Genomic DNA, 25,540 nt, shown 5'->3' on the forward strand with positions numbered 1-25,540 from the left:
TTTCCACTGTGGTTTTACTAATTTACAATCCCACCAACAGTGTAAAAGTGTTCCTTTTTCTCTGTATCCTCTCCAGTATTTATTATTGTTTGTATTCTCGATGGCTGCCACTCTAACCTGTAACTGGAATAAAATAAATCTCAGTGTAGTTTTGATTTGCATTTCCCTAATTCATAATGATGTTAAACATTTTTTTTCATATATTTGTTGGTTGTTTGTATTTCTTCTTCTGAGAAGTGTCTGTTTAGTTAATTTATTCATTTATTAATTGTTTTTTGTTGTTGTTAATTTGTTTGTTTACCAGGAATTGAACCCAGGGGTGCTTAACTTCTGAGCCACATGCTCAGTCCTTTTTACATTTTATTTTGAGACAGTGTCTGGCTAAGTTGATTAGAACCTTGATAAGTTGCGGAGGCTGGCTTTGAACTCATGATCCTCCTGCCTCAGCATCCTGAGCCCAACTGGGTTATTTTATTTTTTATTTTTTTATATATAATCTGGATATTATATATAAATCAATATATAATATGATATAACTTGGAGATATATATATATATATATATATATATATATATATATATATATATATATATAAATAAAAAATCTGGATATTAACCTTCAGTCAGAAGAGTAGCTAGCAAAGATTTTCTCCCATTCTTTAGGTTCTCTTTTTATGTTCTTAATTGTTTACTTTGTTGTGCAGAAACTTTTACTTTGATGCCATCTCATTTATTAATATTTGCCATTATTTCCTGAGATTCAGGAGTTCTATTGAGGAAGTCATTGCCTGTGCCTATATTTTGAAATGTTGACCCTAAGATTTATTATAGGAGTTTGTGAAGGATGAGAGAGAAGGGTCTAGTCTCATTCTTCTACACATGATTATCAGTTTTCCAAGCAACACTTGTTAAAGAGGCTGTGTTTTCTCCAGTGTATATTTTTGGCTCTCTAGTCAACTATCAGATGACTGTATCTGTGTGAGTTTGTCTCTGTGTCTCCTACTCTCTACTATTGGTCCATGTAGCTGTTTTTATATCAGTGCCATGAAGTTTTGGTTACTGTAACTCTGTCATATTGGTATTGTGAAGTCTCCAGTATTGCCATTTTGGCTTAGAGTTGCTTTGGCTATTCTGGGTCTCTTATTCTTTCAAATAAATTTTAGAACTGTTTGTTGTTGTTGTTGTTCTGTGAAGAATGTCACTGGTATTTTGTTGGGGATTGCCTTGACTCTGTACATTGCTTTTAGTAATATAGTCATTTGAACAATATTCTGCCAATCTATGAACATGGAAGACCTTTCCATCTTCTGAGGTCTTTTTCTTCAGTGTTCTATAGTTTTTATTGTAGGGGTCTTTCATTTCCTTGGTTAGAATTATTCTTAGGTATTTTATTTCCTTTTGTGAGGTTATTTTGAATGGGATTGTCTTTTCTGATGGCTTTCTCTGCAGATTCATTATTGGTATACAGGAAATCTATTGATTTTTGTATATTGACTTTGTAATCTGCTACTCTGCTGAATTTATTTATTAGCTCTAATAGTCTTGGTGAAAATTTTTGGATTCTAAGTATAATACCGTATCATCTGCAAACAGTGATAATTTGACTTCTTCCTCTCCTATTTTTATCTCTAGTATTATTATTTCTCTTCAGAGATTATCCATTCCCTAGGCTGCAACTTACAGCCCTTCTCAACTCCAGTGATTCTTAAATTTGGTTTCTTAATGTCGTCTCAAAGTTTTAGTATATTCTGATCATGGTAACTTGTTTTGCTTTCTTTAATATGTCTGAATGTTCAAGGCTCACCTCTTTGTCTTCAAGCTCTGGGATTCTGTCTTCAGCATGGTCTACTCTATTAGAGTGATTTTTAACTGAAAATTTTATTTGATTTATTGTGTCTTTCATTTCTAAGATTTTCTGTGATATTTTTTCAGTCTCTCTATACCCTTGTTGAGTTTCTCATCTCATCCTTACTGACTTTCTTAATTCACTCAGTTGTCTCTGTGCTCTTTCAAAATTCATTGATTATTTTTACAGTCATTCTTGTGAACTCTCTATCTGATATTTGATCCACTCCAATAGCTTTGCAGTTAGCTACTGGTGAATTATGAACTTTAATAGGTGTCATGTTATCCTGTGTTTTCACTTTTCCTTTATAGCTATTTTGGGACAGATTTCTCTTCCACTCTTTCTGGGGCATGGCCTTCTATGATCTAGATTGATCCCCCCTCGTAGGTGTGGCAGCCACAGCCTTTGGGCTAAGTCTCCTTTGTTGTAGGCGTGGATATCCATGACTGGGACCTTAGGCCCAAGCCTGGTCATTCCTACCTGGGGCCTGGTCACTGGTTTGAGACTTCCTCCTCTATTCTCTAAAGCACTGTTGAAATCTGGGTGTGGCTGATCTGTATGTGAACCTGTAGTGTCCTGTGGATTCCCAGCACCTCACTAGGCGAAGAAGGCAGTGATGATGGTGAGACCACTCCATTGTGACCCTGGTGAGAGGGGAAACCAACATGCTGTTCCTCCTGGTGGGAACAAGTCTGCCTCTCAAGTCAGCAACTATTTCCGGTTTGTGCTCCGCGCACACCTATTAAGGCTCCAACTGGGATCAGGATAAACACCCACTAGAGGAAGATCTGTTGCCTTCTGTTTTCCCCCTGAGTTTTATATAGGGATCTCCAAAGCTGATCCAAAGTAGATTCACTTTTTTTTTTTTTCTTATAAATGTTTCCTTTATCTTCACACCAGATGGCATCCACCTTCCATGGCCTGGCACTGGGAAAATCCAACCCAGGACACACCTGGAAGATGAGGGTCATCAATGTATGTGTTACTTTGTTTTAAGTCTGAATCAAGGATAGTTTTGACAATACTGCATAGTATTATTAAGGAGACTAACCTTAGTCCATATCACCAAATACGACTCCCTGTGGACCCTTTGACCACAAGATGTTCAAGTTTGCTTACTAGACAATCACACGTGCAGAAGAGCAGGAACGCCTCAGGAGCACCATTTCCTGTGATTGTGTAGAGTAGCCTTCAAGGCAATTGCTGAGAGTCTTCCTCCCATGTCCCCTTTCTCACACAGATCATGACTGTGCTCAGCAAGAAGAGCATTGAGGGTCTTAGTGATAGGACTCAAGTTACTGCCATACCTTGTTGTTAGACTTTCAGCTACTTTTCCCATAGGTAACTGCTTTATAGCATCTATGTTAAAATTTGAAATATGACCCACATAACCAATAACAATGACTATCATGGGTTTTTCTATTTTTTTAAATAAAAAGCCAAGAAATGTATGTTCAGAAGTTGCTCTGGGCCTCAATGACATCATAGCAGGCCTGTAAGAATGGGCCTAAAGAACTAAAAGCAGCCCCTTTTCATTCTTTAAGATCTTATTTAAACATTCCTTGAGAATAAAAATATATTTACAGTTTAAAATATTAGTTTAAATGTATAATGATAAAGTCTGTTTATGCTGAGACATTTTTAGTACACAAAATAATCCTGGAGTCAGGTTCATATAACTTATATATTCCTCATTTTCAAATAAAAAATTGGAGGTGATGTGACTGTGTTACCAATGCAATAAGTGTGGTTAGTATCAGTATAGTAAGAAGTGTGAGTATCAGTATAATTTTAAGTCTAAAATTGGTGCATCTTGTGCCTTTAATCATGTTGCCTTCCAAACCTCCATACTAAACATCGGACACTTTTTCTTAACAGTGACTCAGCCACTGGAATGTCGCGCAGATGGAGTTGACCAGCGACTGAGTAAATTAATTATAAACACTGACGCTGCTCTCTTAACTCCCTTATGAGGAAGAGGTTCCTGCCTCAAGTTGGACAGGTAAGTTCATAGATTTGATAACAGGTACACGATATGTGAGAGATACAGATGAGAAGAGAACTCTTGCAGCACATGGTGCTGTGTGAGGTGACCCTTTCCTGTGGTGCTGAGTGGTGAACAGCAGGCTCAGCTTGTTGGAGGAGTTGTGCATGTTGTTCCTTCTCACTATTCCTTAGTGATTCCCTCCTCTTTCTTATTCTCGTGCCAAGAGAATTTTTAAAATCTATCTTTTTATCTGCAGATGGACACGATACCTTTGTTTTATTCATTTATTTTTATGAGGTGCTGAGGACCGAACTCAGTGCCCAACACGTGCTAGGCGAGCGCTCTGCCCTGAGCCCAGCCCCAGCCGGCCTGGGAGCTCTAGATGGACCTGCAGAGTAAAAGGGTCTGCATTCAGAGGCCAGCATTGCTCTGTTCTAATTCTAGGGAAATAGTTCACAAGGAAAACTGCAGGAAAGTGACCATTGAAATCTTCCTGCAAGAAAACAGAGTCTGTTTACAGGAAGTCTTTCCATTAGTCATAGATGTTTTCTACAACTTTTTCAAAATCAAAACCTGTAGAATTATTTTTTATTATTCAAAGTATACAGGAGTTAAATATTAAGAATTTATATTTAGTTTTTTAGTTTTGGATTAATTTTTTTTGGAACTGAAAATTGAATCCAGGGTGCTTAACCATTGAGCCAAACTCCAGCCCTTATTTTTTTTCCTATTTTATTTAAAGACAGGGTCTCGCTGAGTTGCTTAGTGCGTCACTAAGTTGCTGAGGCTGGCTTTGAATGCCTGGCTTTGATCCTCCTGTGCAGCCTCTTGAGATGCTAGGATTACAGGTGTGTACCACCATGCAAATGGATAAAGAAAATGTGGTATATACGTCCCATACATATATGGAATATTACTTAACCATAAAGAAGAATGAAATTATGGCATTTGCCAGTAAATGAATGGAACTGAAGAATATCATGCTAAGTGAAATAAGCCAGTTCCAAAAAACCAAAGGCCGAATGTTCTCTCCAATATATGGATGTAACCCATAGCAGGAGGGGAAGCATGGAAGTTCATTCGATTAGACAAAGGGAAATGAAGGGAAGGGAGAGGGGATGGGAATAGGAAAGACAGTGGAATGAATCAGACATAACCTTCTCATGCTCACATATGGATACATGATCAGTGAAACTCCACATTGTGTTCAACCACAAGAACAAAATCGTAATGGGTTGTACCCATGTATGTATGATAAGTCAAAATGCACCCTACGGTCATGTGTATCTAAAAACAACAAATAAAATAATGTAAACAAAAGTGGAAATAATTAGAAATAAAAACCAAAAGGACCAATCAAAGTCCTGCTTGTGCAGCTGCTATACGGATAGCATCAGGTATTGGCGGACAAGGGCATTTGTTCATCGTGATTCGTCAGTCACAAGGGAAAGAATTAGCAACTGTTTATAGGCCAGACCTACAAAGATCCTCAGATCAGGGCTGCAGAATGTCCATGTGGCACCATGTATCATGGTGAAAAAAAAAGACTACGTATCCTGCAGCAGAGGGCTGGAAAATCGAGAACTCCCTTGTGCTTTTAAAGTGGATTAACAGATCCCACATTTTCAGCCTGGAGGACCCTCAGGACACTCTTAATGCTGGATGGAAACCTGGCTGCAACAAAGGGAGGGAGAGGGGAATAAGAGGGACAGAGAAAGAAATGGTCGTGACTTTCCAGCCTTGTACTGAAAACACAACCAGAGTAACAGCATCACGCACAACCCCTAGAATAGGATCCTAATTAGAAAAAGTTGTGCTCCATGTATGTATAATATGCCAAAATACTTTCTACTGTCAAGTAGAACTAAAAAGCAAGTAAATATAAATAAATAAAACAAATAATAACACTAAAAAAATGAAGAAATAACTGATATTTAATTTTATTTCTTTCAATAGAGAGTGATCTTGTTGATTTTCATGAAAAATGCAGAATCCAGAATTTTGTTTCTCATATACATCTGGGTATTGTCCCAATACTTTGATAATTATTTAATTAACCATTTATCTTGAATAAGGACACATAAGTTTTTAAATGAGCTATTACAAAATAATAGATGTGCATTTTTCAAATGCTTTGAGTTCCTCTCCCCTTATGTGGTGGCAACGTGACCAAGTGGACAGTAAGACACACGGTTTCAGAGGAGCTAGTGCCAGAAGAAGAGCCTCAGAGAACAAGACTGAGTTCCCATTTCATCACATTATAAAGCTGCAGAATGACAAGTTTAATGGAACAGGGCGCTGTCTATGGACAGGGACAGCATCCCTGGTTCATCCTAGGTCATGGGCCCCTGCAGTCCTTGCTTGTGTCTGACCTGGGTCAAGGTGGGTGTAGACAGACCCAGTGTGTCTTCCCTGGGCGCAGTGGCCTGGGGGCAAGGTACCAAGACCCAGGGCTCAGGGAGAGGCCTGCTGGAGTCCAAGGGTTTTAGAAACCAACTTTTACTGAGATTCACAAGCAACTTGGATGAAAGAGGAGAGTTGTGGAAGGCTGTGTCCTGCTCTCCGTGGAGAACTGTGATTAAAGAACGTGTTTTAAAATTGCCCTTTTGCGATATGCTCTTATTTATCGCCAACTGCCAACTGGAACAGGGAGCGCCTACTTTAAAACACTGCTTCTTGTTGGTTTAAGAAAATCATCCCAACACTTTGAAGTGTCAACTGAAACAGAACACTCTGTTTGAATATTTGCACTATTTCTACAAGCATTAGTGATTGTCATTTTGGCGTGACTTTGGGATGTTCCAGTGCCTTCCTGGTCTACCTCAAATTACCTTGGTCCCCTGCAAATGGCCAGGTCTCCCTCACACCTCTGTGGCGCCCCCTTTTTTGATCAGATCATTTGCTTCTCTTCCCATCAAGGGACGGGGACCCCTTCTGTGTGCCTCGAGTCCTGTCTGGTTCCCGAGGCTGGCTTTGGTGACTGCACATCAGCAGAGGGTAGCAAGCAGAAGCTGGAACTTTCATTCCCTGCTGCTGAGGGCCCTCCACAGGTCTGGACGCTGCAGGAAGGGCACTGGCAGGCGTGCTCTGGTCTTCCCAGGAGGCCAGAGGAGGCCAGGTTCCCGAGCAGGCCATGGGAACTGGTCCTGCTGAGCCCACCCAGATCGGAGCTGCACAACCACCCACTGAGAGGGAATATGACGTCCACGCCTCTCAGCTCATTGGTGAGAGACCGACTTCACCTTGTTTCTGTCACTGTCACCGGTGATAACAGTATCACATGGCTTCACACGTGATCTCAAAGGAGCAGCAGCGACGTGCGTGTGATCTCAGGGCACAGCCTTCCATTTTCCTCCTCCCGTGGACTGAGTGCGCTGCTCTCTCCTCTGCCCTCAAATCCCCGAGGCCAAGTCGCAGCGCTTACCTGATGGTCCTCCCGGGGTCGGCCTCTATGACCCAGGTGCAGTGCAGGTTATTGTCATAAGGGGCTGGGTAGCCGGGGGACAGTATCCGTCCTGACGTGGCAGCCGGGATCCGACCTCCACACTCAGCTGTAAGACACAGACATGGGGAATCACTCCAGGGGTCGCCCCTTCTGTTGTGCTCACTGACGAACAAAACCCTGAGTTAAAAATCACCTCTGAACCACATACATGAAGAAGTGCACCAACAGCTCCATCCTTTCTCCCACAGCCCCAGCCCTTTCCTTGACAGAAAGTCTTGGTCCCACAGGTCATTAAGGTGCGCGTGTAAAACAGCGGCACACCATGTGGTCATTCCCACAACTCTGTGCACACGGTCTCCGCAGAGTGACCTGGGAAATGCCTTTCAAACTGGAGCAGGCACAGGCACCCACACGTCTCAGGAGTAGGCGACACTGCAGGGGGGTGAATCCCCCTCGTCTCTGCAGAATGGTGGCCATGCCACCCGCAGCAACACTCTCCACCTCCCCCCGCCTGGTGGAGGCCTCCCCTGCTTCCTGACTCACCCACGCAGGAAGGCACCGGTCTGTCCCACACCCTGCGGTCCCCGCTCAGGCAGGTCAGGGTGCTGCTGCCGTGCATGGCGTAGCCCGGGTTGCAGCTGAACAGGACCACGGTGTCCGTGAAGTGGCCTTCATCCCGGACCCTGTAGCCGTAGTTCGGGACGCCCGGGTCCTCACACTTCACTAGGTCAAAACCTGCGCAGAGAGGGGGCAGAGAGTGCACTCAAGGTCAAGGGCATGCCCCTTAGGTCAAGGAGGAACAAGTGCTGCCCGGGGCTCCCTGGGGTGCAGCAAGAGGAAGAGGGTGTGGTCGTGAGGGACTCGGGTCTCGGGGTCTCTGTGAACCACTCCTCAGAGCTCAGGGTCGGCTGCCTCGGTGCTCCTCAGGACCTGTGCTCCCACGCTGACCACCTGTCCACCCACACCCGTGGTCAGCACGCCGCACTCCCCAGGCCTCCGCGGAGTCAGGAACCTAGCAGCCCCCACGCGCCTGGCTGTCACAACTCCATCTCTGAGAGGGACGTGCCTCTTCTGTACCTCCAGGGTTCACGCAGCTGGTGCCTGCCCCAGCCCAAGTCGCGGCCTCCCACCTTCCTGCTAACCTCCTCCACGTGTCTTCAGGGGGTTATAAATGGATCCTGACCACAAAAGCCAGGGACTCCTGAGTCTCCACCTGCCATGTCCCCATGCCACCAGGCTCCTGAGAAACTCGGCCAGACAGAGGCGCAGAGGTGAATCACAATGGAGTTAGAAAACTCACTTGTTAGACAGCGGAGGACAGAAAGGGAGGCTCACCTGGGCAGGTGGCCTCATGTGGGCGACACTTAGGGCCACCTGTGAAGACAGTCTCACAGTGACCTATTTCTCTTCACGTCATGATGTGGATTTTAATGCTTATATAGAGTCGGAAGCTTGAGGGCCACATGTTCTGTGTATTTCTATTTCTACCTAATTTTCCTTTTCTCAAAAACAATTGAATTATGAAATAAATATGTGATTTTTCTGCCAATTGGCCTCTCCGGTTTGCATTTTGAGATAGATACCATCCACTGAGGAAAATATTCCCTGAAAATTGCAATATAGTTATGCCCAGGTGGTCTCCAATCAAGATTGGGTTTTGTGGGTTGGAGCTGGGCTCAGTAGCAAAGCAGTTGCTTAGCATGTGTGAGGCACTGGGTTCCATCCTTAGCACCACATAAAAACAAATAAATAAAATAAAAGTATGCTATCCATCTACAAATACACACACACAAAAAAAACAACTTTTTTTTTTTTTTAGAAGATTGGATTTTGTGAGTTCATATAGGGAAGAGAGTACACCTGTGGGAATGTACATGGGGTTGCCGAGAAGTTTCCTTCTTTGCCAACTACAACGTTATTATCTTTGCAACAGATGATAAGACATAAGAAATGGAAATGTTACTATTCTGGATGTCCAGAGTGGGAGAGCAGAAGAGTGCACTGACCAGGTGTAAAGTAAGGGTGCTTCAAATGGCCCCAAGGGAGGCAGGAACAGAGAGAGGGTCCCAGTCCCACCTGGCTTCAGGGACTGGCAGATATTTGGCTGTTTGAGGGAAACACTGAACTCTTGTGTCACCTGCGACCAAATCCATTGAGCATCCAGGGTTCCAATGGCCTGTGGAGCACTTGGCCAGGGCTTCTTTTGTGTCTTTTTATGTGACCTGGGGGCTTGGCAAGGACGGCATCTGAACTGGGCTTTAGGAGGCAGTTCCGCCCAGGCCTGGGACGGCAGCCCCCTAGAGGTAAATGACAAATCCGGAGGTGGTGACTTCCACCTGCCACACTGCAGGAGGGTTCTGTCCTGACAGCAAAAATGGTACCGAAATGCTCCACCATCTCTGACTCCAATTAGGCACCAAATGCCAGCGGAACCCAAGATTCGGAATATCCATGAGTCAAACAAAATCCAGTTATGAAAGCAACAACCCCAGAGTGCAATGTCTACCTTCTGACCAGGACCACTGTGCCAGGGTATGAATAAGGTGACCGTCCATGTGACGGTGACAGGCCCATGCTGCTATGCGGGTCCATCTAATGCTTACAGGCTAAGTGCTCACACACACACACACACACACACACACACACACACACAGGGGATAAGGAGGCTGCACAAAGAAGCAGTCATTCATTTTGACAATGACTTACGTGTCTGATGCACAGAGGAGACTCTTACTTTCTTTGCAGGAGACATTTGCCTGTGTTGATAATGACAGTGACTTTCCTGGGAGCCTCATGAACTATCTCAGTAATTTATAGCCATGAGCTCTAGAGATCATTTATAGATGTCAGCACTCACAGTGTTACTCAGAATACGCACCTCCCTAGGTTGAGAGAGCGTGTCCTTTACATTATCAAAGTTCTAAAATCTAGAAACATTCTAAGATTAGCTTGAAGCAGCATTTCCTCTGCCCCCAAAACTTGTCTAAGAACTTTATTTGAATCAAGGAGGAAAGAAACATCAAAAAACGAACAAGTCAACAAATAAAGAAGTGTCAATAAAAATGTCTAAGAGACTTTATGTGGGTTGAACTTTCTGGAGAATTATCTCTTTTATTGTCTTTTCTATCACCGGATCTCGAAACTTGATTTTACACCACATCCTGTCACACTGCCAAGGGAAGCTGTGTTTATGGGGCACAGTTACTCTTCATCGCGGCTGTACCTGGCTTCTTCTGAAGCTTTTATTGCTTCCTCAAAAGGTCACTTAGGAAGCTGCAGGTTGATGGAACGCATTATCATACAGAAAGCTCCACACTTGGTTCCTAAATGCCTGCAGGCCTCCCCAGTGTCCTGTACAGAACAACCCCTAAAGCTACCCCTGTCGGGAGGTCGAAGCAGTCCACCAACTCCAGACAGCTTTGTTGGCTCACACCTTCTCACGGTTAATGATCTCACTGTGACACAGGGGAAATCCTGGACCCCGCTGGAGGAAGCCCTGGGAGCCTGTGTCAGTGTTTGGAAGAGATGGAGGAAGGGCTCTGGGGACTCAAGGGCTGGCAGGGCACTCCTTGCTTCCAGCGGGTAGACTCTGAGCTGGCCAAGAGGGCAGTCTCACCCTGAACCCCGACTCTGCCCAGGGCTTTGGGAACACGGCCCTAGTGAACGGTGTCTCCCCCAAATTACACTGAGTTCATTCCAATTGAGCTGCTCTTGCTGGGTTTACAGGCAATGTTGAACCACGGCCTACTAAAAACTTCAGCCCTGCTTTTAAATACTGATAAAATGATTCAAATTGATGTACAATAGCAGAATTCTGAAATTCAATGTAACATTCTGTGTTATAGATTCTCTATCTTTTTAGGGAATTTTGCCATGGTTTATTTTTAGGTCTCAAGTTTTTAAAAATATATATAGTATTTATTTCTACAAAAATATCCCTCCAGAAGAGAGATTTCCCTTGGAATGTGAATTTAAAAGACTTCCATGATCCGTCATTCGACTGCCAAAGACTAGTACCTTTACAAATCCAGAGAGCAGCATACTCCACCTTGAAGCCACAGCCAGCAACAACGCAGGCCACAGAAACGGGTCCTGCATTTTGTTAAGCCACAGCAACTTAAACAAAAAATCAAGGAGTTTGTGTGAAAACATTATTAAGAGTTACATTCAAAGTGTGGCTATTTAGCGATTCCAGGTCTCTCTCTTTTCTGGTGACTTCTTCGTCAGTCATAAATGCAGCAAAGTTACCGTGAACCAAAAGTTCTCCTCAAAACAAGATGCAAGCCTCAGGCCAATGGGAATGTCTGCTGCTCGCCTTCTGCAGTCATGAGGTTCTTAGCCTCCTTTAGACTCAGTCCTGTGACTTCTCGTGGGACAGTCACTGCAGTTATTCCAGACTGCTAGCCTCAGGTGTTGGACCAGCTCTCATCCTCCCAGGGACCTGTGTGGAGGGTGGAGAGCCTGCACCCGCACAGTCCACTTCCCTGCCCTGCTGAGCCGTGAGGACAGGCAGGTCCAGCATGGGCTGCAGCACTGGTGCAAAGGTTCAACTGAATTGTCCACTTGATTGGATTAAGAGATGCTGAAGAGCAAGAGGCTTCTAGGTGTGTCAGTGAGGGTGTGTCTAGGAATGATTGGCATGGGTGACAGTAAACTGACGTGGAGACCCTCCCCAAGTGTGGGCAGCACTGTCTGGGGGGTTAGAGGCTTGGATGGAATAAGAGAAGAACAAGGAAGCAGCAGCAGATGCAAGCTCCATTCTTCTTGAATAGGTTCTTGATCGCTGCCATGGTCAACTGAGGACATCAGACTCTTCCAAAGTGGACTCTGCCAGTGACTCTCAGGGAGTTCCCAGAAGCCCTTGGCCTTGGGCAGGGGCAGCACCATTGATCCCTCTTGTTCTGTGGCTTCAGCCTCTTGGACTGCAAGCTCCTGGTTCCTCCAGCTCTCCAGCCTGCAGCTGGCCACTGTGGACTGTCCAGCTTCTCGTTGTGTAAGCCAATCTAATAAATCCCCTTTCTAGAACCTTACCTCCTGTTGATTCTGTTCCTCTAGAGAACTCTGACGAATACCACGGAAGGGTCTTCGGCCAGGGGAGCTGGGAAAGCATATTGGAGAAGAACAGCTTCCCCTATGTGCTCTGCGGTCCCCAGCACTGACACCTTCAGGTGTCCGCAGAGAACCACCACCTTAGACATTTACGGAAATATTCCCATTTAGATAATATCCTTTCTCAGGGGAAAACAATCTCTTAGTGATCTAAGAAAGGCTGTCATGTGCAAAAATAAGGAGAGTGTTTTCACACATACATGCAGTAAAAAGAACAGGCTGACAAATGCCCTCATTTTGTCAACTGTATTTATTTGCAGTCACCTGGAAAGAAAGGGAGGCTAAGGCTGCATCCTTGCTTAAACTAATCTTTGTGACTCAATTGAGGAGAAAAGTTAATTAACGCTGAACTTCCTGAAATGCTTAATGGACCCACATTTTAAAACATAGCCTCTTACTTAAGAATGAAATCTAGGGGGTGTGTGTGTTTAATTTTTAAACCATTAGATATATATCTATGTCATTCTTTATAGTTGCTGTTGGTTTCAAATTGGTTTGTTCACCATTTCTTCTATTTAATTCACTCCATTCCACCCACATGTTAAGTTTTATTATCAAGCTGTTACTTTATAATTATGTGAGGGGTCCTCCATGGAAAGAGCCTCCAAATTTTCCAAAAATAATAGTGAAGAGGATATTGATGACATTTAAACAGAATGTGAACCTCTGAGCCCCAGGGAGAGACATCAAAACCCTGTCCAAGTCCAGAATGGGAGTCAGGCAACCCAAGAGGCTGCTGGGTTTTCTGGACCTATCACAGCTAAGGATTCCAGGGGTGTGTCCTGAAATATTTCACAATTCTAAATGTGTCGTACAGATTCAAACCAAACCTGCCCTAGTGCTCTCTGCCCTAGTGAAGTCCTGTCAGCTCTGTCATGTCGCCAGGAAGGAATCTGGATGACTCACCTTCTTACTGGTTGGTGACATGACCCTCCGACCTTCTGTGTTGGGGATATTTGAAACTCAGGGTGGGGAACTCAGAGTGAGTTGGGGTCAGACATTCACATGGTGGGCATGGAAATGGAAGGACGGGAGTTATCTCACTCCACGTGAGTCTCCAGGTACACCCAGCGGGGTGAGTATGGTTTTCTGGAACTATCTTGCTCTGTGCTAGAACTTAGGGTCAGCACAGGGCTCCTTCTCAAGACAGGTTCTTACCAATTCTGAGCTGGGGACCGAGAGCAGCTGGATTTGCAGGGGCCTGTCATCCACTGTCTCACCAGGAAAAGAAACACTGGTTCAACCGTTGGGTGAATGCTAGACTAAAGATCTGTGCGCAGTTGAGAGGCAGGAGAGGAAGTCCTGAGCGATGGTTAAGCTTCAGAGAAGAGAGGACATTTACCCAGGCGTCAGGCATCTGCCAGTCACCCAGCCAGAGGGCGCCCTGTGCACAAAGAAGCCCACAGGAAGGCCCTGAGTGGAAGGTGCAGCATGTTCCTGAGAAGAGCAGGGTGAGCGGCCACCTACCCTGAGGCTCCGTGACCAGTGTCGCAGGTTAGGGTGCGAAGGGGCCAACAGGGTAGGGGACTGGAAAGAGTGGATGCACTGGCCCGTGGCGTGGAGTGGGATAAACGGGCAGAGCTCGCAGGTGAGGGGTGGGCGGCCCTGAGGAGCAGGCGCTGTGCCCTGTGTGTGTGGCCGAAGTAGGACGGAGGTCAGCGCCGAGGGCAGGCCTGGGGATCTGCGGCCTCTCCCCACAGGCCGTCCAGTCCTGGAGCAACGTGAGCCTTCCTGGAAGACTTCTTCTACAAAATCACTTAAATGTGCCGGGGACGATTTTGGATGCAGAAGGCGACGATGTCAGCCCTCTCAGAGCACAACAGGGAGGAAGAGCAGCGGACTGTCACCTCAGGGTGGCCAGGTGGACGCAGCACACAGCTCAGGGGACACACTGGACGCCGGGCCTTCGCAGCCACCTTTTCCTTTCTGTTTCTTCCCAGTTACGGATGCGTCCCGTGGCAGGCTGTGGCACACAGAAGCAGGACGCAGGGTGAGAGGACCCTTGGACACTCCTGTTTTCTGAACAGGAGCTTCTAGGAGCCGCCGTGAGTGACCGTCACACAGCAGCAGCCTGCAGGAGTCTGTTGGTGTTGAGCTGGCCTGGCACTGCCCTCAACACGTCCCACAGGGCGCCACTCACACATTCCAACAAGCAAGATGGTCTTGGGGACAATTGCTACTCCCAGACAAAGGCGAGGTTTTAATCTTACTGTCCTAAGTGTGACTTCCGCCTGACGAAGGCACTAAATCATACAAAGCAGCTTGGTCTAATATTTCACTTTCATTGGAGAGGTATATTTGAAAGTACAATTTCTTGATGTTTTTTCCCCCAATATATTGATGTGTGTATGTGTGGGGGGTGTGGACAGTGGATTGGGGACGGAACCCAGGGCCTCAGGCAGGCTAGGCAATTGCTCTACCATTGAGCTACATCCCCAGGCCTGGCCCAAGGTATTTATGGATGTTATCGTGAGGGAGGGAAAAGGAAGAAGGGAGGGAGAGATGGAGGGCGGGGGGTGGGGGGGGGGAGAGAGAGAGAGAGAGAGAGAGAGAGAGAGTGTCTAGTCCTCTGCTTGGGAACACGTATCTGGCACATCCTGTTCCCTGATGTGCTCTGACTCACTGATGAGACCCCTTAGCCATCACAGATTCACAAAGCCCCTACTCTGCCTCAGACAGTTTGCTAGGTGCAAATTTAATAGCCCAGCGCGTGTCCAGGAGGATGGAGCTGACTTCTAGCACTATCAGTCTGCCTATCAAGGGGCCTTGTCTGCTGATCAACGCACCTGAACACAGAGGATCTTGCAATGCACAGCTCTGTCTCCCTCCAGGGCTCACAGAGTCTAAGGAGGGGTGTCACCTCGGCATCCCTGTGTACCTAAGGATGAGTGGCCGCAGGGGAGGATGCACTAGCTGGAGTCACATGGCTGTTCCTTGAGGAGGTGGTGGCCACAGGATGTAAGCACAGGCAGCCCATGTACAGGCAGCCACGCACCATGAGATATGGCTGCTTCTAAATGAGCCACCTGTGCTCTCCAAGGGGCGCATGGCTGGCGGGAAACGGCATGGGCCCGGGTGATGGCACGGGTGATGGAGGCAGGTCCCTTCAGCTTCACAAACATAAGACACACAGACACACTCATGGACACACAGGGAGACCCAGCAGCGGCACCAGGAAGTCAGACCGCCAGGTCTCACAGGCCTGTGTGATTCGTCTTCAGTTTATTCCGGTTACCTGCAGGTGATGATTAAAGCAGCCTCTTGCCCCATAAGGGTCTCATTTTAAAATTTGTTGTTTTTGTTTTATATAGAAATAACATGTCTAAAAATATGAAATTCAACAAGTTTTTGTTTTAAAGTCGGAAACTCACTAATTTCTTAAAATGCCTTGACTTTTCCAATCCTCTGACAACTGGCACTGATTCTAAAGTGTCTCATTATAGGAACTAGTCCTATATAGTCCTCATGGCCAAGTACAAAAGAAAACTTCTATAATATACACTTAAATAATTTAATATGGTTTGATATAAAAATGAACCAGAAATTAAAGCTAGATTGAATATTGAGTTCAATAGCTTGGTAAATTAATACCAATCTATAGAGAGCCACCACAAAAGGTGGCCATGAAAAATTATTCAGCCAATGTGTCTCCAACACCAAAATAGAATGCATTAGAATTGTAATATAGTTTTATATTTTAAATACTGATAAATACTTATAATGAATTGTTTAATCATGAATATTTCTGTGAAATTTATTATTATTATTATTATTATTATTATTATTATTATTATTATTATTTTGGGGGGGTACTGATGATTGAACTCAGGGGCACTTGACCACTGATCCACATCCCCAACCCTGTTTTGTATTTTATTTAGAGACAGGGTCTCACTGAGTTGCTTAGCACCTTGCTTTTTCTGAGGCTGGCTTTGAACTTGCGATCCTCCTGCCTCTGTCTCCTGATATATAATTACTTTTAAATGTAGAAATATTCAAACAGTCTCAGAATATGTTTTGTGTGTGTGTGTGTGTTTTGCTATATTGTTTAAGGAAAATTAAATTTATCAAATACAAATGGTGGAGGAAATGGAGGAGGAAATTTAGGAACACACCAGATGAGGTGTTTTTAGAACAATCACTTCTTAGTAGTGCAGATTCCTTAGCATATAACTTTGATTTCTTTGGTCTAAAACTCAGTGATGCTTTCATTCATATTTGTTTCTTTGTTGAAGGGAATATCCAAACTGACAGATCCTTTTAAAATATTTTTAGATCGATACGGAAACAGCTGACTAATCTGCTATTTTCACCCCAGGGTTTGAGTGTCCACCACTGACTTAGGAAGCAGAGTGGACTGTCCAGGCCTTGTGGGACCCACAGATACCATCTGGAGGCATTGGGCAGTTCTGTCCAAGCTGAACGTTGTCTGAGAAAATGGGTAGGATCAAGGACTCTGTGTAGGCCTGGCTGGAGGGTTCTGGCACAGTGGGTCAGTGGCTGGAGCCCAGCGGGGTTCTAGCTCCTTGGAGGGCCTGAGGCTGAGAGGCACCGTAAGCGCAGACCCTGCAGACCCCACACAGGGGCAAAGACCAAACTGCAGAGCACAGCGGGTGGGGGGTGGGGGGTGGAGGACGGCTGGCGGCAGGCGCCGGATGGGGAACAAGTCCACCCAGCCAGGCTTCTTTGAAGTGGGCCTCCCCTCCCAGCCCTAGGAGAACTTCCTCCCAGAGCTCCCCAAGTCCTCCTCGGGTCCAGAAGACAGGTGCCAACAAACCAAAGAGATCTTGCTACTTCTCTTCCCATCTCCTGAGGCAGATCCATGTGACCAGCCAAAAAATGTAATATGACTGATGATCATTTTTAGAGGTCCCAAGGAGGGACTTCATCCTTGATCATTTAGAAACTAATTTAAACTTTCATTTCCCCAGAAAGTTTTCAGCTTTGGATTACGAAACATAATAAACCTAGACATGCCAACTATTTCCATGTAAATTTACCCAAATCTGCTCCTTCTCACCTGAAGTCTCGGAAGACAACTGCTGGTGTAGTCAGTGGCCAGAGCCTATAACTGACCGCTGCTGTACGGTCACCAAGCTAATCTTTCCTCTCTTCATGTATGCTCCTACTTCTTGCCAAAAGTCTCCTGAGAGACTGGCAAAGCCTCTCCTGGACAGTGTTTAAGACCCCGAGAGAGCAGGAGAATGACAGAGGGGTGGGATGACCCAATCTGAGAGAGGCTGAGGACACACTGATCAGAGGGCTGTGGGCCGGGGAGGGATAGAGGAGGAGAAATGGGACAGCAGAGCCCTTTCCAGAACCGCTCTGGCCGAGTCTTGGCACGGCCAACCCTGTGCCTGTTCTGCTCATTTCCCAGGAGCTAAGTGTGAATGGTCATGTTATATCACCCTTCCCCCACACTGTAGAGGTGTTTATAAGAAAAAGGAAAGGATTTAGGAAAACATCTTAGCTCTTCGTAAATAAAGTCTGCAGAACTACACGGGACCACAGCAATGCTGGAATTTGTTGCTGCTGTTGTGATTCATATGTTGCTACTTTTACTGTTCTACAACTAACAGGCACAAAGGGATGCCCACCCAGTGGGAGAAGGCAGGTCCTGGTGCCGTGGAGTGTGGTGGTCCTCAGTTTCAAAGAGCTGCACCACTGCCGGGCAGCCCAGCCTTCACAAGTACGCTTGCTGTTCCTCTTCTCAGTGTCTCCTCCTTTCAAAGGTCCTGCTGCATGAGCGCCGTCCTCAGCCTAACAGGGACTGGAAGGTGCCGCAGTCTCACAGGGCCTGCTTCCCTGGCACTCCAACAGGGGCCACCTGGCTTGACCACAGCCCTGCAGCCTCACACTGCAGCTCTGGGAAGCGCTTGGCCTTGTGCATTTTCACACCTGCTCTGGGAAGCGCATGGCCTTGTACATTTTCACACCGAGACTTGAGGTTTCAGCATGAAAACATGATGGAATGTGCAGTCCTCAAACCCCAACCAGAACAAAATAGGTAACCACAACCTCCATAAGCCAAGCAAGCCCATGAGTGCCGGCTCTTCCCCAAGGGGCCAGCTCTACTCTCCTGCTCCTGTCGAGACACCCGCTCTCTGGAATGGCTGTGCCCCATGGAACCAGCGCCAGCCACCCTGGCACTCTCTCACAGTGTCCCCCTCTAACTTGCGAAGCTCCACCTGATTCATCAAACTTTCCTCACTTCACCTGGAGCCTGCAGCCCACCCCCTGAGGTGTCCTGGCAGGGACCCCAAAGTACCCAGGTGAAGTCTCGCTCCAGCCAGTCTCCTGAGGGTACTGGGGCCCACGATGCCTTTGCACCCACCCTGTCTTCCTGGGCTGTCATGTTGCTTATTGGTCCAAGTCACCGTGTCCTGAAAGGTCAGGCCCCACCCCTCTGGACATTCCTGCTCTGCCTAGCTCTTCCTTCTGAGCATGCTTCATCCAGCGTGAAGGCGGGAGGACTGGTGACCTTGTGATTCTACCCTTCCCTGCTTCCCCAGGCTGGTAGCTCATCCCCCCCACAGAGGGCGGCCTCCCTGAGCAGGGGACCAAGGTGAGACCTGGGCTGCACAGTAAGTCCAGCATTTACAGAAACCTCGAGACATGTCCATGTCTCTATGTCTAATTTGTGCTTATTTTAACTCCAGACCATGAGTTTATGAATGCCTTTGACTCCACCAAAATATCAAGCACCTAATGTTTCAAAGTGTTTTTAAAACAAAATTCATTATCTTTCCACATAGGGAGAAATCTGTGCTGGCTTTTAGTATCATGAAAGCAAAAGTATGTCCTTCAAATTTTAATACTTCCTGATTTTAAAAATTTTGGAAGGAATAAAAAATAACATTCAGGGCTACATGGGAAGCTTAGTAGTCGAGAATTTGCCTAGCTTCCAAAAGGCCCTGGGTTTGATCCCCAGGATATGTGTGTGTGTGTATTTATATATCAGTAAAGATATATAGGTGTATTAAAATTAAAAGTTACACTGAAAATGTGTGATGTTAGGGAAATTTGAGAATGGATTAAATAATATTACTTGCAAACTAGAATGGAACCTATGCAGTTACTTATTTCTCTCTATGTTAATTTTCCAGAGAGGAAATCCCATCAGCTGGGTATGTGCTGATGTGGAACTGCTGGGTGCCATATGTACATATTAAAAGGACATTTCATGTATGACTTTACATTAAATGAAGTTCATTTCAGAACTATTCAGCACTAGAAGGACAGAGTAGTACCTTCTGGTCATGGTGGGTTCAGCTTGGGGATAAAAACTGAGTGGACAACAAGTTTTCAACAGCCAGTGACCTGGATAACAGTGTGGGTGTCCAAAAGGGGCAACACTTTTCCTTCACTTCTTGGTGAGTGATTTTCTTATTGGTGTTTCCTACTAGAATCATAGTATTCCTTTAAGTTTGGAAATATGTTGTTTACTTTTCAATTATCAGTTCAACAATCAAACATTGAAATTACTACTGAAATACTGTATAAGAATGAACAAATTCTTAGCATTTCCTTCGATTATTATATTGTGCAAGAGAACAGACAAATAATTTTTCTCCTCAACAGGCCCACTTCATAGAGATCTTATTTCACCCTAAAGCATATTAGCATTTCTAGAAGCTTCCACTAGAGACAGTCATTCTGTGTGCAAAGATGACTGCCTCTGGAATTTCATTGATTTAGTTTTTCAATTCATGTTTCATTGTCCAAGCTACACAGTGGGCAGGGTTCCAATCAATTAATCAAAGCAATAGGGACCATACACAGACACACAGACAGACAGACAGACAGACACACACACACACACACACACACACACACACCTGGCCTCTAGAGAGGTCAGGTCTCCTGACACTAACCCATACAACGGCCAGACCACAGCCACCTCTCTTCATCCAAAGTTTCAAACTTGCACAGAGGATCTTTCCTGTCCAATTTGTGTACAGAATCATTTTCTAAGTTTTAATAAAGGAGAGAGATTTCTTATTAGCTAATGACAAACCTTGACTCAGGAAGTTCTGCGATTCCTTAAAAGTTCTCTGTTTTTCCTGAGGAACTTGATGGCTCTGAGCTTTCCACCCTCAGCTGGAACCCAAGCCCCAGTGCCAAGATTTATTCCTGTTTCCATTCTCAAGTGATTCACCGCTGAGCCCTGTAAGTGAGATTTTCACTTCCTCCCATGATCTTCCTGTCAGTACCTCAGGGGGAGATTGTGCAATTTCCAAAGAGCACCTTCAACATCATTAGCTTCTGCAACCCACGATCTATGCCAAAACAAGATCCACACCAAATACTGTGTCAAAATCCAACTTACCAACAATAAACTTACCGCTCTTTAATTTCACCTTTGAAAATCTACCCTTCCCCATTTCCACATGCACAGGCCACAGTCACCAAGACAGGAGCACTGGGGCCAGCTCAGCCCCCTCTCCTGTCTAGGTCCACACCCAAGCCCTTCCTAAGCCAAGGCACCAGGAACTACAAGGTAAATGCTCTTGGAATCATTATAAGAAATCCTGAAATCCCTTGAAGCTGAAATATGCCTTGATTTTCAGCACCAGTGCACTTCAGGATGAAAGGTATCCACAGCAGTTCTTACTCACAGCCCGGGGAGCTGGGCATGGAGGAGGAGCTGCTGGCTGTGCCTGGGGCAGGAGGCTGCCTGTCTCCAGGGGCCAGGGAGGAGAATCCCTGCCCTGGCACCTGCCCATGGGCTGTGACAGGTACCTGGGGGGAGGGGTCCTCGGCCCTCACTGCTGAACGGTGCTATTTGTACCATCTCCAGCTCCGGGCAGATTCCAGTTCAGTGTCTCTGGGGGCTGCCATGCTTGTTCCCTGTCCCTTGGTCTCAGGGCCTCATGTTGGATTTTGGCAGTCAGAATGATTCTTTTTTTTTTTTTTATCATTGCTTTCAAAATGTTTACTTAGGAAAAAAGGCACTTCAAGATGATGTAGAAGTCCAAAAATAGCCCTTAAATAAATGTACTTACGTCAGAACTCATGGAGGGGAGTAAACAACAATTCTGACTCTGAATAGATTTTGTGACTCTTTCTTTTCATGTCCTCATGAAGGATGCCATGACAGGTAAGAAAAATCCAAGCCTGGTGACCTGTGACCCCATGTTTCCTTTCTGACAGGGTGTCCTGGTCTCCGAGGCGCTTGCCTTCCAGAAAGGACCTCTGTAAACTCGATATGTCAGTGAATAAAACGTTCAATGCTTCTTTTTGTCACCTGGAGCAGAGGGAGCCTGCGTCACCCTCCCACACAGCTGGCCACCACTGCATGAGGGGCCTTTGTCTTCAGGCCTTCATTTCACGTCTCACCAAGTTGTAAGCTTTGCCTGGAAAATCTCGGAAATGCGGAGGGCTTGGGGGCCGGGCTTCCGGGCCCTTCTGCAGCACTGCTGGGCACTGTGCTGGCCCGGGGCCCCTCCTGCCCCGGGGGGCAGTCAGGCTCAGACAGGTCGTGGCCTCCTGGGGTTCTGTGCAGCACTGTAGGCTGCACTGTCCACCTGTCCTGGTGTGCCCGTTGTGAGTTAGCCAAGGCCACAAGCATGCCCTCCGCGGGCAGGACACTGGGCCAGGTGCCGTCTCCACCTCTACTCTGCCTCCTGACGTTTACTAAACCACCTTGGATTCTCCTCCTGCCGCTTTCCCTCCCTCACAGGTCGTGAGAGCACCTGCACCTTCCTCCCTCTGAGGCAGGGATGGCAATCCACGTCCTGGTGGGGGGCAGCCCCTCCCGTCCGAGGGGGAGCGCGGCAGTCAGGCTGAGGCCCCTCTCAGAGGCGCCAGCCGTGGTCACTGTGTTTTGTAATGTGTTTTGCAATGGCCAAGCACACCTTTTGACGTTTACCTAAGCACACACGGACACAGGCAGCCTGGCCCACAGCTGTTTGGGGGGTAGCTTGCGTGGCACGAGGCATGTCTGGACCTGTGGCACCTTTTCTCTTCATAAAATGCCCCTCCTGTTTCAGATACACGTGGAGCTGTTTCCGGGGAGGTTCCCCGGGTTGCATTTCCACCACATTCAAATTGCCTGTGTGATGTTTCCACTGGAAGTCATTCTTTTGAGGAATGCATGATACAAGACGTTATTTTATAGACTTTTGTTTTCTTATAGAAGCAGAATAAAAATTCCATGTTCTGAATTCTCAGAAAAAGGTGCATGTTTATAAAAGTGATGGCTATGCCGGGACGTATCAACCAGGAAGATCTTCACTAACAACCAGAATGGCTGAAGGCTGACACTGAAGTTCTAAGGACGTCACCAGGTTTACAAGAGTATCAGTGAATTTTCCGCACACAATTTTTATTTTATTACACAATCCTTCCTTTAAAACGTCAGTTCGAGTACTATTAGAAATCAGCCTGCTGTTCTTTTTTTTACATTTTACCCTTACAGCTGAGTATCACCATATTGAACTCTATAACACTCCATGAGAGAATCCTGTCCACGGTTGTTCCCCAACTCAAAGGAATCCAACCTGGAGATGATTCGTTGGAGACACTCAACTCATTTTGGGGAAATAGGCCTAAATATCTGAGCATATGGAGATAAATTTTAGGTATGAACAAAAGGTAACTTTGTCAGATTTAAGTGTTAGAAGTTTTCTGTTGGTTTCTCTTCCAAGCAAACCATGCCAGGAGCAAACCCAGTGTGCGTACCTCCAGCCCTGGGTCCTGGCTCCCTCTTTTCCCCTCCCATAGGCCACCATACTGTTCCTCTGCCAGGAAACTCTCTATGACCCGACCTCTAACTGGGCGGCCGGTAATTCTGGTCCTCACCCCAATGCAGCGCCTTCTGAGAGCAGCGCCAGCATCTGGGACCCTGCCTTCTGGACCCACGCCTGCCCTGGACTGGAGGCAGCCCTGGACGCTCTCTGAGACTCTCAAAGTCTCCTGCTGCCAGCTCAGCCCTTTCCTTGAGACTCGTGACAAGTCCAAGCCACTTATGTTCCCTGCTCCCAGGTTTTGTCCTTGGTTTCTCCTTCTTGTGTCTGAGTCTCTGATTTGAAAGTCCTAAATCCTATAGACATTGGCTCTGACTCTTCAGTGCTCTGTCCATGACCTGCCCACTCCAGGGCTGTATTTGCTGGGCCCCAGCATAGCTTCCTGCTGCCCAGAGCACCCCTGCTTCCTCTTCTGAGTTCATCTGACCTGGATCTCTTTCACGAATTATCCACCTAACACAGTCGGCATGCCCGCACGTTGGATTCCCAAGCCAGTTGTGTGCCCAGGATAGCTTTTCAAATTCTGTCTGTGGCTAAAGACTTCTCCACATCATGAGGGGACAATCATGAGATTCCTTCTTTAATACAAGGCATGAAATCAATTCCTTTTCTCTAGGTCCATAGAAATTGTCATTTTAGATTCATCTCTCTCCAATCCACGTGTCCGAGCATAGCAGGCTAGGTGTCCGAGCATCCTGAAATGTAGTCATTATATTCATGGTCGTATCAGATCTGAGCCAGAGCAGATTCAAGAACACTTAGATGGGATGAGGTCTGAGTGAAGTCAGTGGAATGGCTATAAGAACCAAGAGAACACCGTCATCTGACATCCGGATCATCAACAAAGAGCGTGAGAGAGAATACCTTGAATTGAACTGGAGGGCGAGAGGCACGTGCTGTGTCCCGAATAAAAGGCATTCGGGGGACACTTGGTTGAAGGCCAGCGTGCCTTTCAGTCTGACCTCAGACCAGGAGGAAGCGATTGCAGACGTTCCTGCTGCCTTGCTGTGGCTCCTGAGTCGCTGGAGGCCAGTGAGGGGAGGGTGGGGTCCTCAGCTTGGTGCTGTTGGGAGGTGGCCAAAACTCTACAGGGGGGCCTCCTGGGCCTTCAGCTCACGGGCCACGCACTTGAGGAAGACTGGAGGCCCTGATATTTTCTCTCAGGTCTGCCACCAACCAAGTGGCCTTGCTCTGCCACATGGTTCCCACCATGACCTGCTGCCTTACCACAGGTCCAAAAATGTGCCCAACCATGGACTGAAATCTCCAAAACCATGAGCCCAAATTGACCTTTGTTCTGCATACATCAATGAGCTCAGGTATCTTGTTAGAGTCACAAAGATTCTTAATCCAAGTGGTAAATGATCACATAATGTGAGGCCCTGATCTAAACCCCACATACATTTAGGTATCTGTGACAGTGGCCATGAGGTGGTACCTGTTTTTACCTAATAAATGTACCCGTGTGGACCTCTTGGAACACCCTAACTGGAATGTGAACCCAGCTCTGCTGCTGGCCTGTTGTGTGACCTTCCTTATCTAAGTCCTACTTGTCTCTCTCTGGAAGTGACACAGAGTAGGGCTTGCCTGGAACTCACTCAGTGTCCCCCAGGGCACCCCCAAAATCCCCCCAAGTGGGACCTGAGGTAGGGTGAAAGACAGCAGAGGAGGGGCCCTGCAAGGGATACCAGAGCCACAGCCAGACTGATTCTTTGGGAAGATTTCCAAGTTGTAACTATGTAACATTGTAGCTATGACAACACAGAATGCAACTTTACAACCTGTTTCATTTGCAAATAGTTTCATAATTGTCAATGGAAACTGCTCCTAAAAATTAAAAAAAAAACAGACAAACAAAATTACATGTAAGCAATCATATTGTACTTTTTGCTTTTATAGAAGTGCACATCTGCAAAGTGTGAGTGTGTGCACACATTGCCTTTATGCTTTTATGGAATTACCTGAAGAAGAATCAAAATCACAAAGTTCCTGTAAAGTCAAGGGTGAAAGAAGACACCAGAGTCACCGCAGAGGTGCTCCTGGTGGCCATGCCCTGTATCTATCGAGCCCTTCTGTCCTGAAGTGCAGACAGCGTCTGTAACTTGCTTATTATCAACTGAATACGGCAGGGGCAGAGAGTGTCCTGATGCAGGTACAGAGAAGGTCCCGCCATCCGTTGACTGATCTGAGCTAGTCACAGGAGGTCCCCGAGTACACCTCAGGCATCAGGACCGTTGGAGTGGGCGCTGGCCTCCAGTGGGGAGCAGTGCTCTGCTGTCCAGAGAGGACAGAGCAGGCCTGACCTACCCAGGAGGGTCCCTGGTGGGCACTTGGAGCAGCATGGAGGAGCTGAGGGCCATAGGCAGCCACATCCGTTCTGTCCACAGCCTGGAGAAGACCAGCCCC

General features: G+C 46.4%; 1 protein-coding gene across 1 annotated transcript in view; it reads right to left on the reverse strand.

The window, feature by feature from the left end:
• The window catches only part of Csmd1 (CUB and Sushi multiple domains 1), a 1,328,246-nt gene that overhangs the window by 244,419 nt on the left and 1,058,287 nt on the right, over positions 1–25,540 (reverse strand). Inside the window, exons 24-25 of the mRNA XM_077109222.1 lie at positions 7,821–8,012; positions 7,257–7,383 (exon numbers count right to left, since the gene is read on the reverse strand). Of these exons, the coding sequence (XP_076965337.1) occupies positions 7,257–7,383; positions 7,821–8,012 (319 nt within the window). The remainder of the gene's footprint in view (positions 1–7,256; positions 7,384–7,820; positions 8,013–25,540) is intronic.

Source organism: Callospermophilus lateralis, chromosome 4 (genome assembly GCF_048772815.1).
Source record: "Callospermophilus lateralis isolate mCalLat2 chromosome 4, mCalLat2.hap1, whole genome shotgun sequence".
Taxonomy (NCBI): domain Eukaryota; kingdom Metazoa; phylum Chordata; class Mammalia; order Rodentia; family Sciuridae; genus Callospermophilus; species Callospermophilus lateralis.